The 17,034-nt window shown below is 35.3% G+C and overlaps 1 protein-coding gene across 10 annotated transcripts in view; it reads right to left on the bottom strand.

Moving 5' to 3' along the window:
* Positions 1 to 17,034, bottom strand: part of ENAH (ENAH actin regulator) — a 144,170-nt gene that overhangs the window by 57,755 nt on the left and 69,381 nt on the right. For all 10 annotated transcript variants that reach the window (XM_079106656.1, XM_079106660.1, XM_079106659.1 and 7 more), the window contains exons 2-3: positions 9,688 to 9,853; positions 3,979 to 4,156 (exon numbers count right to left, since the gene is read on the bottom strand). In XM_079106656.1, the coding sequence (XP_078962782.1) occupies positions 3,979 to 4,156; positions 9,688 to 9,853 (344 nt within the window). The remainder of the gene's footprint in view (positions 1 to 3,978; positions 4,157 to 9,687; positions 9,854 to 17,034) is intronic.

Below are 17,034 nucleotides of genomic sequence, written 5' to 3'. Positions count from 1 at the left end.
TCGATCCCCAGTACCGCCAAAAAAAAAAAAAAAAAAAAAAGAATTTAAAGAATTATTTCCATTTTCAAATGATTTAAACCTTTAGCAAAATAAAACATTGTGCAAATTTATCTCCAATGATCACCATAAGGATTGACAATGTATTTTACATAATTGATAACTATTATCCACAAAAACTTAAAAATGTACCTGATAAATAACACAGAAATCAAGATCATCAGTCTGAATAACGTAATTGTTTAAAATGGAATCAATTTTCATTTGAGAAAAAGATATACTGTAGCATTTGGTCTAAGAGGAAGAGCACCAATTCAGTTCTTTTTCAAAAATGTTGGCACTTGAGATTTGTTTTTTTTAATTCCAAATATAACTCACTGTATTTAGCACCTCCTGTACTTTCCAGTATATTAGATAATTGCACACCATGTTAAAAACAAAATAAAGGAAAACATTCCTGCCACCCACCCTTTTCATAAAAAATGAAAAATATTACACACACACACACACACACAGAGCATCTTGTAAAGATCAGAATGACTGGACTCAAAGCTGTTTTTCCTTAATTAAAAAAAATGAGGATTTAGAAAAGTCGGGGATGGGAAAGGGAAAGAGAAAGGTAGGATTGTGTGATTACTGGTTTTGCCCAGAAAACTGCGTTATTTTCATGTTCTCCTCTAGAGAACCATACAAGTACATTAGTGGCAGTGGGCCTGAACCCTACATTAATCAGAAAAACTCCTTTGAGGGGGAGGGAGTGGCTGCATTTATACACTGGGTTTCAGCAAAAGATTTTGCTTGAACAAAGGTGTCCACAACTTTTAAAAGTCTGAAAATCCCTAAGAAAGACTAACTGACAATGACGTGGTTAATACTGACGACACTTAAAAACATAAACATTAAATACTGGAAAATATTTTTTTAAAGTGGTAAAACAAAAAAAAAAAAAAAAAAAAGCAAAACTGGTATCTGTAGTTGCTTTTCTTTTATGAATGAGTATATTCTTTTGTTTCTGATCAGTTTTATTGGGCTATTGTTTGTTTTTGGGAAAAGACACAAATTAAGTTTTTTCAACTTGGTCTTGGCAAAAAAACAGTAGACAATTTCTGCTAGGAATTGGCTGGGAACCCAATGCAAACAGTTTTGGTAGGGGAAAATATGAGCATACTAAGAAGTGATATTATTTGGTATGTTTGTTTAGGAGAATGGGAAGGGGATCTACAATAATATTACTGCAGGAAGAAACATGCATGTTCTACTTTAAGGATCGGTACAAGAAGCTATATCCCTTTTCAAGGACACTCCTGCTGATTCTTAACATCTACCTCTTCCCATGCTCCTACTTCTGGGTCAGTTAATCCCATCAAAAATGAGAAATTAGGGGCCTGGGATGTAGCTCAGTGGCAAAGGGTCTGCCTCGCATTTGCAAAGCCCTGGGTTCAATCCCCAGTTCCAAAAAAAAGAAAGAAAGACAAAAATAAATGAGAAATTAAAGTAATTATGAAAACAGTCATTTCCTAAATAAATCAGACTATTTAGAACACTGACCATTATAATGTTTTGTTTTCTCCAATGAAAAATACTAAAGAATCAAAAGCTTCTTTGCCAGTGACTTGATCCACAATGCAGTGATGATTAAGATGGACCAGTTCCTCCCACCAATACCTAGCTCCCACTACCCCCCCTCTCTTTTTTTGGGGGGGAGGGTTACAAGGGATTGAACCCAGGGGCAGTTAACCACTGAACCACATCCCCAACCCTTTTTATGTTTTATTCTGAAATAGAGTCTCACTAAATTGCTTAGAACTTGCAATCCCCCTGCCTCAGCCTCCTGAGTCACTGGGATTACAGGCATATGTCACCCATTATCTCTCTTTCCTCAGTCCCTGGTATTACCGGTTGAGACTGTGACAGAGAAGAGTATCGAAGTCATCTAAGAAGAACCCTGTTAATTTTTTTCTTTTTGGCTGACCAAAATGCTTCTGTAGCTAGTGAAATGATGGGTGATCCTCCTGTTTGCCAATCTTTCTACATGTGAACATTGTTTCTTAATGCTTTTTAGTTTACAAGAGAATATAACTGAGCCAGATGCAGTGGCACATGTAATCCCAGTGACTACAGAGGTGGAAGCAGGAGGATCCCAAGTTGAAAGTCAGGCTCAACAACTTAGGCCCTAAGAAACGCAGCAGGACCCTCAAAATTTTAAAAAAATTTTATATTTAAAAAGGGCCTGGGATGAGGCTCAGTGGTTGGACCCCTCTGGGTTCAATCCCTAGTACAAAAAAAAAAAAAAAATTAAATTAAATTTTAATAAAAGAATATAATTGAGTCTTTTCACATTAAAACTCAACTACAAAGGATCAGCATTATTAGCATTTGCATTTTGAAAGCAAACTATATGACTTCCACTGCTAAAAACAATCCTTTCCATTTGGTTAAAAAATTAACAAGATGAACAATCATTTGAACTATGTTAAATAATATTTAATTCCTAATATCACTGAAGACTCAGAAATAAAAATGGCAGTTTGTGCCAAACATGGGTAAGACAAATGTTATCATACTTGTATTCTCTGAACTATGGAACTGACCTGTTTAATAAAATATTAAGAACCACAACTATAGTTTCTTCTCTATGGTAAAACTAAGGTGCATAAAAGCAATTCTATACTTTCTATAGAAAGTCAACAAAATACAGATGCCTGCAAGAAAAGTATAGTGACTTATCAAGAGACAATTCAGACCTTCCTATGCTCTTTTCAATAATTAGAGACAAATCAGAATGAGTTCCAGTGGTTTGTTTCCTCAAAATAAATAAAACATGGGCTAGGATGTAGCTCAGTGGCAAAGCGTCTGCTGTGCATTGCAAAGCCTTGGGTTCAAGCCCCAGTTCCAGAAAGGAAAGGAAAGGAAAGGGAAAGGGAAAGGGAAAAGGAAAGGGAAGAAAAGAAATAAAACATAAGAACAAGGTACAAGTTATTTATAGATACTGATTTTCTCAAAAGAAGATCTAATGTAATTTATATACAGATTGTCATAAAAAGTTTCTGTAAGATCCCAGAATTCTTGTTCTAAACGTCATTTGTGAAGTAGACTAACACAAGAACTAGATGCTTATTACTAGACGCTTATATTTAAGGCAAGGTATAAATATAATCTATTTATAATAGGTTTTGAAATTTTATACCTTCAACAAAATATCAAATTTTCATCTGAATATAACTCCTTCCTATTAAAAGATATAAATTCTGCTCATAACACATTTATATGATTAGAATCATTAGTAAACATACAATACTGGAAAGAGTAATCATATTTGCACTGTAACCTTCATTTTTCAAATTATGAAGTCTATGTCTCCAAAGAAACCACACACTGGGGTTATTTCTTTTTATTTCATACAACAAAATGAAACTGAGCTTATCCCTGACACAGATACAGCTTTAAATCCTAAGGTTTTTTAAGTGAATTATTTATAAACATCTTCTAAGCAACATGCAGCATCAGAAGAAATGCAATTCGTGACTTGTACCACCTGAGGGCACTCATCAAACTTCAAACAACTGGGAATTGGGTTTTAATCTACTAGGAAGAAGACCTACTTGAAATTCACAAGCTCAGTAGTGGCTTTAAAAAAGTGTTTCAGAAAGCATGTTTCCTCATAAAAACTAAAAAAGTGATAAATGTGCATAATTCTACTGTATCTCCACTGGGTTTCATGTTCTAGCAATAAAAGTTTAATTGTTACAGCAGAAGAAACCAAATTAAATAACTTCATATGTGAAGGTTAAAAACTAAACTCAAAGGATTATCCTTCTAGACTATTACTATCAACACACAAGTTCGCATCCTTGTAGAAAACAAAAGAAACACAAGAATTACTTCAAAGAGACATATCACTTAAAGGCTGAAAAAAAGATTTGCTTTAACATATCCAAAGCACTTCAGTTTAAGAACACAAGGAAAGTACAGACACCTTACCTGCTTCCTGTGAATTTAACACTTCTAAGGCATGCATCATGGCACTTGCGAAGACATTGGCATCCTCTTTGCTGCCAAAGTTGAGACCATACACCTGTCTGGCATCTCGCCATTGGTGGAAGGTCTGTGTAGCTTGATTGTACTTCAACCCTTTAGGAATGGCACAATTTATCACAACCTAAAAGACAATAATTCTTATAAAGATCAAACTAATAACTGGCAAAATCAAGGAGGTAGATAAATCCTAACTATATATTCACTCAAACTTATTCCTAACATAGCTTGTCAAAAATGATTAAACAGTAATCTAGAGTCAAAGCAGTCTGCAGCACTGTCTGATAGAAGTTATACATCTGATGGTTAAAAACTAAATCAGCAAAACAAAAGCATATCTATTCCTCTCATTAAGTAAGTTCTAATTTGTTTACTGAAGTAATATAAACATATAAATAGAACACTAACAGCAGAAAGGACCCCTCTTAAAGACTTCCGCCCACCCTCAAAAAGGCACTAATCACATTTCAATATCATGAACTAGGTTTTGCCAGATTTTTTTATTTTATATAACAGAAGTTACACATTGTTTTATAATGTATCTGCCTTCTTTTCTTTAACCTTTATGAGAACCACCCATATATTGCATGCAGTTATGCTATGTTCATTTTCATTGCTTTATGTGGTATTCCTTTGTATAAATTGTGTTTGTTTATTCACTTGCCCATAAATGAACATTTGGACTATTAGCAATTTGGGATCACAACAATAATGTTATTATAAATATCCTACTAAATGTCTTTTGGTATACACAAACACACATTTTTGTTGGGCATATACACCAGAAATAGAATTAGCACAGGTCATATGCACACTCAACTTGAGTAGAAAACTCCAAGTAGCTCTCTAAATTGGTTACTAATTCATACTCTCGCAGCCACATACGACAGCTTGTGCTACTCGACATGCTATGCAGCCTTACGAATGGTAATGTTGGTCTTTATTCAGCAATTCTGAGATACAACTATTTTATCATTGTGTTTTAGCCTGTACATCCCTTATTACTAATGAGGTACTTCCCCTGTACTATCAAAAGATAACTTCTTTTGTGAATACCTGCTGAAATCAATAAATCTCTAGCTCATTTTTCTCCTGAGTTGTCCATCTTTTTCTTCATTGATTTGTCTTTTATACATTCTGCATATGGTCTCACTGTACTTATCTGTGTGATACATTATCTCATTCCATTCCATGACTTGCCTTGCCTTTTCACCCTTACAAGTGTGTTGATGAACAGAAGTTCTTCACTTCTATTCAGTTCAAATTAGCGATCTTTTCCTTTATATAATTATAAACCTTTTGTGTCCTGTTAGGAAATGTTTCTCAACCCAAAGGTCATAAAAACAACACCAACTTAAAAAGATGCTCTATTGTTTTACCTTCACATTTGCATCCCCAATCCAAATGGAACTGATTTATGCCTATGGTGTGAGATAGGGTTCAAGCTTCCTATTTGTTTCAATATGGCTATCCAGTTGATTCAATACATCTATAACTGTGCCGCAGGCTTACATTTTTTCATAAATCAAGGGTCTACATGACCTAATGGTCAATATGCCTAACTTTCTGCCAACACAAGAGTGCCTTACACCATGTTTCAAATGCCACTATAGTTTGTTCTCTTACTTCATTCCTCAATATTACTTTGGCTATTCTCAGTTCTTCATGTGAAGTTATCATTTCATATTCTGGTTGTCAATTTCCCACCGAATAATTTCCGTGATTTTGATTAAGATAGTACTGGTCAATCTGAAGAGAACTAATACCATAAAATTAATCTAACTGATGAATATCATAAACCACCCTTTGATTAGATTGTATTTAATGCTTGATAGCTTTCTATATAGGGTCTTGAACACCTTTTATTAGTTTTGTTAGGTATTTGATAAATTATTGTTGTGGCTATAAATAATCCTTTAAAATTTTTCATTTTCTAACTCTGAAGATTTTATATAATGACAATGTACCCAGCTTTGTTAAAGTGTTTATTAATTCTAATCTATTATTAATCTAATATATTTATGAATTCTAACTATTCTAGTGGTTATATTCAGGTTTTTCCCCCTAAATATATAACCATGTCATCCAAAATGGACAACAGCTTTATTTCTTCCAATTCTTGCACATTTTGCTTATTTTTCTTACCTTCATACACTAGCTAGGAATTGGAATCCAATGCTGAAAAGATGTAGTGATACCAAGTATCTTTGCCTCCGGCCTGATACTAGAGGGAAGACTTTCTCAAATTCACCCTTAAATATAATCTTTCATGTAATACTTTTATACATGCTTTTTATCAGACTTGGGAAGTGCTCTGAGTCCTTGAAAGCTATGAGTTTTTAGCATGATTCCACATTATCAAGAGTTTTTCTGACATTTCTGGAGATGCCCATCTGTTTGGCTTTTCTTTTTTACTTAGCTTTACTTGCCTATGCTTTAATTCCTTTTTTTGGTGATGTGTGTGTGTGGGGGGGATACTGTGGATTGAACTCAGGGCCTCATGACTCTGGATTGGTGGTATATTCTGCCCTGCATTTTTAGTCTGACCACACACAGAGTAAGCAGTGCAGGAAACACCTAGTCTTCCTTGTGACCAGGCTTAGTATCACTCTTGTCTGTGAAATCATCTATGACCCCCTTTGCCAATCTTCTTTGACACACTGGTGATTCTTCTACACCCTTGCTGTACTATGATTTATATTTATCACAACTAATACTATGTCTTTGCTTACAAGCTTAACACTCACGTTCTTTAATATTATCTTTCAAGGTCAGAAACTTTATATAAAACCCAGGTATTGCACCTAGACATATTAAGTACTTAATAAATATTAAGCAGAAAAAGGAAATAACTTGAATGTATTCTACTTTAGAAATAAATGGTGGGTGGCTTTTTAAAATAGTGATTACTACAGAAAAATTGGATGCTTTTAGTAAATTATAACAATGTGCTTCCACTGGCAACAGACTGATAATCATTAAGAGATACCACAAAGTACCCTGAAATGACAGGAAATTTATTACTCATTAGATTTATTTTTAGGTACATTATCACTTATTATTTTAAATAGCATCTTGAAAAATATTATTTCCTAATTGCTTATTGCTAGTTATACAAAAGTGTTACTAATTTTTAAATACTGGTCTTGAATCTAACAACCCTGCTGAACAAACTTTTTAGTGTTTATAATTTATCTGCAGACATTTGGGATATTTTTGATATGCAGAAATATATCATTGATGAATAATAAGGCCAGCTGTTTCTTCCCTTTCAATTCATAAAGTTTTTATTTCTTCACTTTTATACTTCTAGGTTAACTAGAACATCCTCTGCAACACCAAATGAAAACTGATTAAAGCTAAACCCTAAACTTAGTCACAAGTTTAAGAGAAATGCTTTCAATACTATATAATCCAGTAAAATACTTGCTGTAAATTTATATAATCCAACATTATCAGCTTAAAAAACTTTTATGCTTAATTTACTGAAAATTATTGATTTGAATTTTATCAAATGGTTTTCCTGAATATCTTGTTTCTTGTAGGTTTTCTCCTCCTGGTAAATTGCCAGAAAGTTATCTAATATTTAACTAGCCTTATGTTACTGAGAAAAAGAAATTGTAGGCCCAATTTCTTCAAGAGATAGTCTTTTCTTTTTGTCTTCCTACTCCCCGCACCATCCACCCCACTACTATGAGAAGTTAAGATGTGTCCATCTAAGGACAGCTTAGATGTCTCATGGTTTCTATGTGTAGTAGCCTATCACTAAGGTCAAAGTATTATTTCCTAATGCTCGTAATGACTTCATCATTTTGGGGGGGGGGGGTGAGGGGGGAATCAGGGAGCACTCAATCACTGAACCATATCTCTAGCCATTTTCTGTATTTTATTTAGAGACAGGGTCTCACTGAGTTGCTTGGTGCCTTGCTGTTGCTGAGGTTGGCTTTGAACTCATGATCCTCCTGTCTCAGCCTCCCTAGCCGCTGGGATTACAGGCATGCACCACCATGCACTGCATGCATAAATTCAACTTATAATCACAAATTATTTAAAAGCATGACTGAATTTTCAACCTTTTTTTTTGGGGGGGGGGGGGATCAAACCCAGGGACTTTCGCACAACTAGGCAAGCATTCCACCACTAAGCTGTATCCCCAGCACTCTAAATACTTTAAGAAACATTCTATTTGTCAAAATCCAAGTCATAGGACACCTTAATTCTCTTATGAATAAATTTTTACTGTTTCATATAGAAATTTCTCAGCTTACACAAACATCTTTCTACTTATTTTTAAATATTCATTTTCTTTCCTGTCAACATACTTTCAGGTACATTCATTAGTATTAACAAATGACCTTTTCACCAATATATTCACTTTATAGCTATTAATTCAGAATGCTATATTTAAACATGTTCATCACTTTTTACAAAGTTTTAATTGTCCAATTTTCATTTCTCTTCTCTGTAACAGCATCTTAGGCAGTATTTGATATGTGTCTGATGCAACCCACCACAAGACCATTGTGCTGAAGGAAAGACAGCAGAAAAAAACACTTGGCACTGCCTTAACTACCAAAGGGACAGGAGGTGGGGCTCTTGGTATAGAGTCCGGGGAGATCAAAGAAAGGTCATGCAACACAGCAGGGAATATGGAGCATAGAGAAAAAGGAGAGAAACTAGGGAAGAGAAAGAAGAGAGACAAGGGAAGAGCAACGAAGAAAAAAAGAGGTAGCTCGAGAAGGCTGAAAAGGGGCAGCCTGTGACAGTCTGTACTAAATCAATAAATTTCACAAATTCCATAAATTCTTTTCTGTAGACTGACTTCAGATGTGAAAGTCTCTCTCCAGGGAGAGCACTGCATTTACTTTTATCAGTTGTCCCAACAATTTCACTGTTACTGGCATTTGTTAGCTGGAGTTTCTCATTTGTTACTGGAATTTCTCAGCTGGAGTTGTGCAAATAAGTTTGGTTTCCATTTCTCAGGAAAGCTCCTAAACCAGCTCACACAGAAACAAACTCCTTTGCCTCCTTGCCTGGATAGAAGGACTTCTCTTCGTTGTCTTTTTATGGAATGCAGTCTCTCTGAGAATTCCAGTTTTTTGCATAGATTTCAATTTCACAGCCCAAATTTTAATAGGCCCATGGACCCTACGTGTGCATATGACAAACCAAAGTCCCTAGCTATTCCAATCCATAATCTCCACCCTAAAACCCTGAATACTATAGCATCTGTTAACACACCCCATCACCACGTGTCCTAGTGCAAATCTAGGGATCTGCCTTTTTTAAGTAAGGCCTCAGCTGGGCATTGAAAATTTGTTTTGTTTTTCCTGCATCTATAGCAGAACATTTTTAACATCTCTTGATTTTCTTTGGAAAATACTTTTGTCCCAAAGTATTTTATAAATCTAAAAACTAGGTAGTTGGAAGACAAGACTGAATGAAGGCATGTATAGGATTTAATTCCAAATCTTCATCTAAATTCAGGTTTTTTAAAAAGTAGAAAGGGTGAGGAGGCAAACCTACACTGTTTTTCCCAAAGAGAGTATTTTGGTTATAGAGTTTTTGAAGCACTACTTTTTTTTTTTTTTAACTGAATATACTAAGTTCTTAGGTATATTAGATCATCTTAAAGTAAAAACTTAAGATTCTTACCTGATGATCCTGAATCTTCCTGCCCACCACTCTGAATGTATTGTTGCCTGTATGGTGATATATATGAACTCTGCTGAACCCAGTTGAGCCACCAGCTGGCACCCATTTCTTATTGGCATCATCATAAACCATCACAGCAGCTCTTGCCTGACAGATACTCTGTTCACTGTAAAAAATAAAACATTCAAACATAAGATATTTATAATATACTCACAGTATCCCACATACCATCAAAGTTGGGGTAAACCAGCTTGACAATCAATTACTACAAGCTAGAAATAACAGTGCATAAGAAAGAGATTTCCAAGTTCAAGGGTAGAATCTAGTGGGGAAGACAAACGAAAACATGAAGTGCAATAAGGGACCACAAGCAGCAGACTATGATACACAAAAGAACTCACAGATAAGCACTGAAGAGAAGTTTTTTTTTTCTAATTGTATCTAACTTATCCATTAATTGAAATATAACTACAAGTATAAATTATCATTTCATATATTTTATTACATAGGTGACCTGTCTGTGATTTACCCTTTCTATATTGACAAAATATCTCTAATATCAGGCTCACTTCAAGGTCTGGAACAAATTCAGGTGAGTACTATCTATTACTTGAGACATGGGAGTTGCCACTAATAATGGACAATGATGTGACTAAGTCCTTATTTCCTTTTGGGCAAGTTAATATCCTGTGCTTAAACATTTGTTTTTACTTTAAGAGTGTAAAAGCAAAATGAGATGATTTCTAAGAATCTTATTAGGTTTTAAATTCTAACCTCCACAGATAAATAGAAAAAAGAAAGGACCAATTCTATGAGAGAATCTTAAGTCCTAGTTTCACTGATCTCAATAATTTGTTACCAAATGAGACTGAAATAAAATACAGAGGTTTGGTCAATTTCACATCAAGCAACAGGTTCACCTTTCATATATGCTATTTACTCCTGGGTGGGAAACTGATTCAAATATTACCTTACTTTTGCCATGTTTTGTTGTTGTCCTTGTTTTAATCAAATGCCAAAAGTGAACAGCAAAAACAGGCACATTGACTCTATGTAGACTATGAATCCAATTAAAATAACTCAAACTCCACATTGATAAGCTTTGTGATATTTCTGAGGCTTAAGCAGTAGTCAATGGAGATGCTCAGAAGTAGCTCAGAAAACCCTATCCTTGACAAAAGCATCACCCATTCTACCCATTTCAGTTTCAAGGATGTCAAACAATAAATCAAGTGGGTTCTTCCCAAATATACTCAGAAACAAAAAGTCATCCTCACACTCTCCCCTACATGGTTTTCACAACCCATCTAAGACTGAATGCAGCTTTGCATAAGGGGTTGTGATTCACTCTTTTCCTAGACTTGATGACAAAATCATGGGGAACCTAAAGAGGTCACAGCAGTAACAAATTTGTTTCAGAATGATGAGGTGATAACTTTACAGCTTTCCACTGGAGAAATAAAAACTAACTTGTAATAATATTGGCATAGCAAACCCAGTGATACGGTTTACATTTTTTTGGTAAGACATTTCTGGAAATAGAAACAAAAAGCCAATGACTAAAACTTGATATGCAGGGGAGAGGTCCTGCAGCCAGGGACTGAACTCAGAGGTACGTGGCCACTGAGGCACATTCTAATCCTGAACTGCTTAGTGCCTTGCTTTCACTGAGGATGGCCTTGAACTCTCAATCCTACTGCCTCAGCCTCTGGAGCTGCTGGGATCACAGGTATGCACCACAAAGCCTGGCTTGAATTATTTTTTTAGAGTTGATTAAAAGACATTTGACAGCACAGCAGTTGAAATCTCTTCATCATTCACAAAGGAAATACTGGTTAAGTGACAACTTTTACATAACTAACTTAACACAAACATTACAGGAAACAAGGGAGGGCTAATTTCTTCTTAAAATTGACAATTTAAGAAACAAATTTACTACTAACAGTAAATAAAAAGTTAATAAACCTATAAATTAATACAGAACAGAATTTTCCAGCTTTCAAAAATTAATATTTAGTGCCTACATTCTGTTACCCAAAGTTCAAGAAATAATGTATCTTTGAAAAGTCCCAATGAGATTGTATAAACTAAAACAATCCTATTATAAACTAGATGACTTTATGTCCCCCTCAAAAAATTTAAAACAAAAATAAAGTAAATCTAAAATCAAGGGAGGGACACGTATGCTCTAAAGTGGATTGCTAGAGACAGCCCAAATATTAAAACACATGGTTAATTGTACAGATGACACAAGTGCTTCATTAATTAAGCATACCCATATCCAAGGTTCTGAGTTCACAAGTTTAATTAACCTTTAATCAAAAGTATTCAGAAAAAAAACTGCACAAGTACTGAACAAGTAAAGAACCCCCAATCATTATTCCCTAAACAAAATACAGTTGTACAGCATGTACATTGTATGAGGTATTTAAAGTATATGGGAGGATGTACATAGGTGCTATGAAAATACTAAACCATTTCATGAAAGGACTTATACATTTAGATTTTGGTATCCTGAAAGGGTTTTTGAACCCATCCCTTAATGTTACTGAAGAACTAAACCAAACAAACAAACTGCTTAGTCAACAATCATCTGATCACTTTTATTTTCCTGGGAAAGTTATACCCATAATAACAAGGATATCTCAAATGAACATATCCATAAAGTCAAGAAAGGTCAAAAATGAAAGAAAAAATAGCTGATGAGTTTTCTGATGAACGCGAAAAGACATCTTCAAAATAAGATGTCATGGGTGCAATTCAACTTTAAGACAAAAACACCAGAAGCTAAAAATAAAGAGAAGAAAAAATAAGATCTGATCACTTACATATAACTGGAGAAGTAATTATAACCATGTGAGAATGTGACAAATTGTGAAACGACAGGTTAAAGCTAAATAACTTTAATTCTAGAAGACGTTAGGCAAGCAGAGAAGTCTCATGACAGCCCAATCCCTGAGTTTTAATGACACTGCACTCTATCCTCCCATTCTTCTTCACAGCATCTGTTTCACCAGAGACAGGCATGCTGTGGTACATTAAAAAAAAAAAAAAAGTCTTTGTCACCGATTCCAGGCACAAAGCTCATAAAACCTTTGGACTCTCCTGATAACCGTGTCTCTAGTATGATAATGAGATGACTCCTGGCTGTAGAGGCTACTAAATAGCTTGAGGATAGGGCCTGGTAACCAAACATACAAATGGAGGAGTAGAGAACTAGAACTCAGCCCACCATTCTGTAACACAAACACACTCCAACTCTGGGGCAAGGAGAAAGGCTAGAGATTTCGTGTAATCACCAATGACCAATAATTTCATCAATTATCTCTATGTAACGAAAACATCATTAAACACCTGGAAGTACTGGAAGCATGGTGTAGAGAAACTTCAGGTCCCCGCTTCAACCATAACTTGACCTATACATCTCTTCCATTTGGCTGCTCCTGACTTGTATCCTTCATAGAAAACCAGTCACAGCAAAGCACTTTCTTGAGTTCTGGGAATTGTTCTAGCAAATTATCAACCGGTGGCAGGGAGATGGGATTAGGGCTAACTGTGGAATTAGTAGTTGCTGGGCAGACGTGTAGGCAGCCTGTGCACTCTACTTGCAGCTGGTGTCTGAAGTGAAGGTGTTCTTGTAAGACTGAGTAATAACCTATGGGATCAATGTTAACCCCAGATGGTTAGTGTCATAATTTAACTAAACTGGCGAAGACCAGGTTGGTAAAAAGGAGAAGAATAGATTGCTCATAGGAGGAAAAGAATTAAAAAAACAAAAGCAAAAACCTTCACAACCTACTGACTACACTGTGATACACAAAATAAACCAGTGGTACCCAGGTTATAGGTTTCATCATCCTGCAAACTTCAAAACAGATTAGGTGATCAACACAGAATTGGCAGTCAATATTTTGGCATTCTTACCAGGTAGGGAATTAGGGAGGGTATCATAACTTACTAAAATGAGGACACTTGGGATCTAAAAATAGGAATTAAAAAATCCCAAAATAGGGCTGGGGTTGTGGCTCAGTGGTAGAGCACTTGCCTACCATGTGTGAGGCACTGGGTTCGATCCTCAGCATCTCATATAAATAAATGAATAAATAAAGGTCCATTAACATCTAAAAAAATTCTTTTAAAAAAAATCCCAAAATAAAGACATATCATAGTAACTTCAGCTTTCCAAATAGTATTCTATATTAACCATAGTTTCTTCTCTGCCCTTCTTCTTTTCTCTGATCCAGTGAAATTCCTGCTGAAAAGTATGCTTCCCCTTAGTCACCATAGAAAGTACTACTATGTGTACATCGATGTGTACACAAACAGTAAAGCAATGCATCTTTTTTAAAAAATATTTTTAGTTGTAGATGGACACAATATCTTTATTTTTTTTAATGTGATGCCAAGGACCAAACCCAGTACCTCACACATGTGAGTCAAGTGCTCTACCACTAAGCTACAGCCCCAGCCCAAAGCAATGCATCTTTATACAACCATCCTATCTACATAATGAAACATAATGAACATCTCAAGATGAAAACTGGTCAAAGTCTTCAAGATTCTGAGTCAGATGGAGATTGAAATAGAATAAACTATGTTATATGCATTTATGAAGATGTCAAAAAAACCCACTTTTATGTATAATGCACTAATGTTTGAAAATACTGCATCAGTGAAGTAATATGAAAAGATTAAATCAGTAAATTACTAATCTACAGTCTTGTGAAGATCAAGCACTAAATTAGTTATAAACAAAAACTGGAATTTTTGTTGATTAAACTTCATATTCCTGATGTTAATTTTGGTATTTGAAAAGTATATTACATTAGAAGACTAGAGACAGTTGGGTGGTGTGTTTTTTGTTTTTGTTTTTTTTTTTTTAAGTCTAAAACCCATGAAACTACATAATTTTGTAGCTTTGTCAGAGAATTCATTTCTGAATATAGTCAAATTTCCTAAGCAGGTATATGTAATAGTAGAGAATGCTTGCCAAATTCTATTCTCACAGGTAGCAGACAAAGAAATGTTTCCTGGTATTTAAGCAGACTAAGAACTGCTTGTTTATTCTTATACACACTATTTATTGGTAGTATAGTAAAGCTGTCTTTAACAACAGCACCTTTCTTTCAAAGATTCCACTTGCAGGACTGGGGATGAAGTTCAGTTGGTAGAACACTCATATATAACATACCTGATCCTGAGGGAGAGGATGTTACATGAGACACCACTTACTAATCATTACCTATCAAAAAATGCATGAATATGACAGTACCTGGCGCATACTAGGCACCTTCAAATGCTTGTTCAGTTAATAATTCCATTTGACAAAAATCCTACTTATCAGGACAAGGATCAAATACTCTTCCTTTTATTAATTCTTCTTGAGGTCGCCAAAACCAGAATTAATTCCTCCCTCCTCTGAGTTCTTAGTACTCATTCGTTTCTCAATAAGCACAAGTCTCTGGGTAAATGATATTTGAACAATGAAAAGGTTTTGTATGTTACTCCAAGTGTACTGGGGCTTTAAACAAAACAAGACTTACATTTTGGAGAGATGACTCTAGTTACTATGCAAAGAAGGGATTCTTGTGCCATGGAAGTTAAGAATGAAAGCACAAATAACCAGACTTCTTAGAAAACAGGAGAGGGAAACGTGGTATATGTGCTAGAAGTGCAGCAGAAAGAACTTACAGATAGTTAAGATCCAAATGACAGGGAAAGCAAAAGAAGAAAAATTATGGCTACCTCTAGCATTTTACTGATACTTATTTTTAACAATTACACGAAGCCATTGTTTTGGACCAAGATCCTACACTAGGTCCCAAAAGACAGACCAGACCAGACCAAACTAACATGGAGTCACTCATACTAAATGTGACACAATGAAACTAAAACTTCTTAAAGGAAGAAGATAAGAACCAAAAACAGATTAGATTTTCAAAACAGGAGATACCAGTCCACTTGATTCAGTGTAACAAGTAAGTACCCTCGGCTTTAACCCTCACCAAAACGTTACCCAATCTTTATTTTTCCTATAGTTCTTTTTTCCTCGTTCCCATCTTACAAAATTCACTGTTATGCTATTGCCCAAGAGAAATTCTCTTTGTTTTGTAGACTGATTGCTGCCAAATTCATGAATCATACACCAAAGTCAATTAGATTTATAATAAAATTTGTTCTAATTTTGTCTTTTGACATTTCTGGCAACCAAGAAAGGGATCCCTAAAACACTGCCAACTACTGCCAAGACCACAGGAAAAAAAACACAAGAGAAGCACTGTTGACACCTTTGAGGTCGCCCATCTTCCTCATGGAGCCCTGTGGGTTTGCACCTAAGTTACTTCCAAGTTGGAATCTCCTTTATTTGCATCTCTCCACCCCCAATCTTTCTTGCTTAGAGAGCATTGAAATCTGGGGCTCTGCAGTGATTAAGAAGTTATTGCCCAGCTATGGTTTTAAAGATAACTGCTGGCAGTTGTGGTAAGTGGTTATTACTGCAGGGGAAATGAACTTTGGCTTTTGGAATATGCAGGAATTTGGTTTCTGATCTCTTCATTTCTTTTTCCTGTTTACTGAAGTAGGGAGAAATCACTGATTAGTTCAATCAAGAGTACCACAGGGCCAAAGTCACAATGTGACTGGTGTACAGGGGTCAGGTACTCACCACTTCAAAATAAAGTCTGGTGTCCTTAATATAAATCATACCTTTAAGCATTTAATCTTTTCATTTTTACTTATTATTATTATTATTACTATTACTATTATTTGGCTTCAAAAAAACTTTACTTTTCTCACAATTCTAGATGCTGAAGTCAAGATTAAGGTGACGGCAGGATTGTGTCCTCTGAGGTCTCCCTCAATTTGCAGGCATCCACCTTGCTGCCTGTTCACATGACTGCCCCTCTGTACATTTACACTTATGGTGTCTCTCACCCTTTAAGCATTTTAGTTTAACATGTAAAAGGTGGGCCTATTGATAGACGAAAGAGTACTCAATTCTTTACAAATTTTACTTTTGCATGTCTCTCAGAGCTCAGATAAAAAGTTCAGAGGGTCAAAGGGTTGGGGTCCTAACATGAGAGTCATTATTTTTCCCCCCAGTATTGGGGACTGAACCCAGGGGTGCTATACCACTTAGCTACATCACCAGCCCTTTTTTGTTTTTTATTTTGAGATGATCTCACTCAACTGTCAACACAGGCCTTAATCTTGTGATGCTCCTGCCTCAGCATCCCTAGTGGCTGGGATTACAGGCATGGTTGGTTTATACTATGAAAGATCTAAACTCTAGAGACAAGTAACATAAGTAATCAATTCATGAATATTGTGATAATACTAATATTGTTT

Source organism: Sciurus vulgaris (genome assembly GCF_902686455.1).
Source record: "Sciurus vulgaris genome assembly, chromosome: 12".
NCBI classification, from domain to species: Eukaryota; Metazoa; Chordata; class Mammalia; order Rodentia; family Sciuridae; genus Sciurus; species Sciurus vulgaris.
Note: the sequence above shows the minus strand (reverse complement) of the source record. Positions and strands in the feature narration are given on the sequence as shown.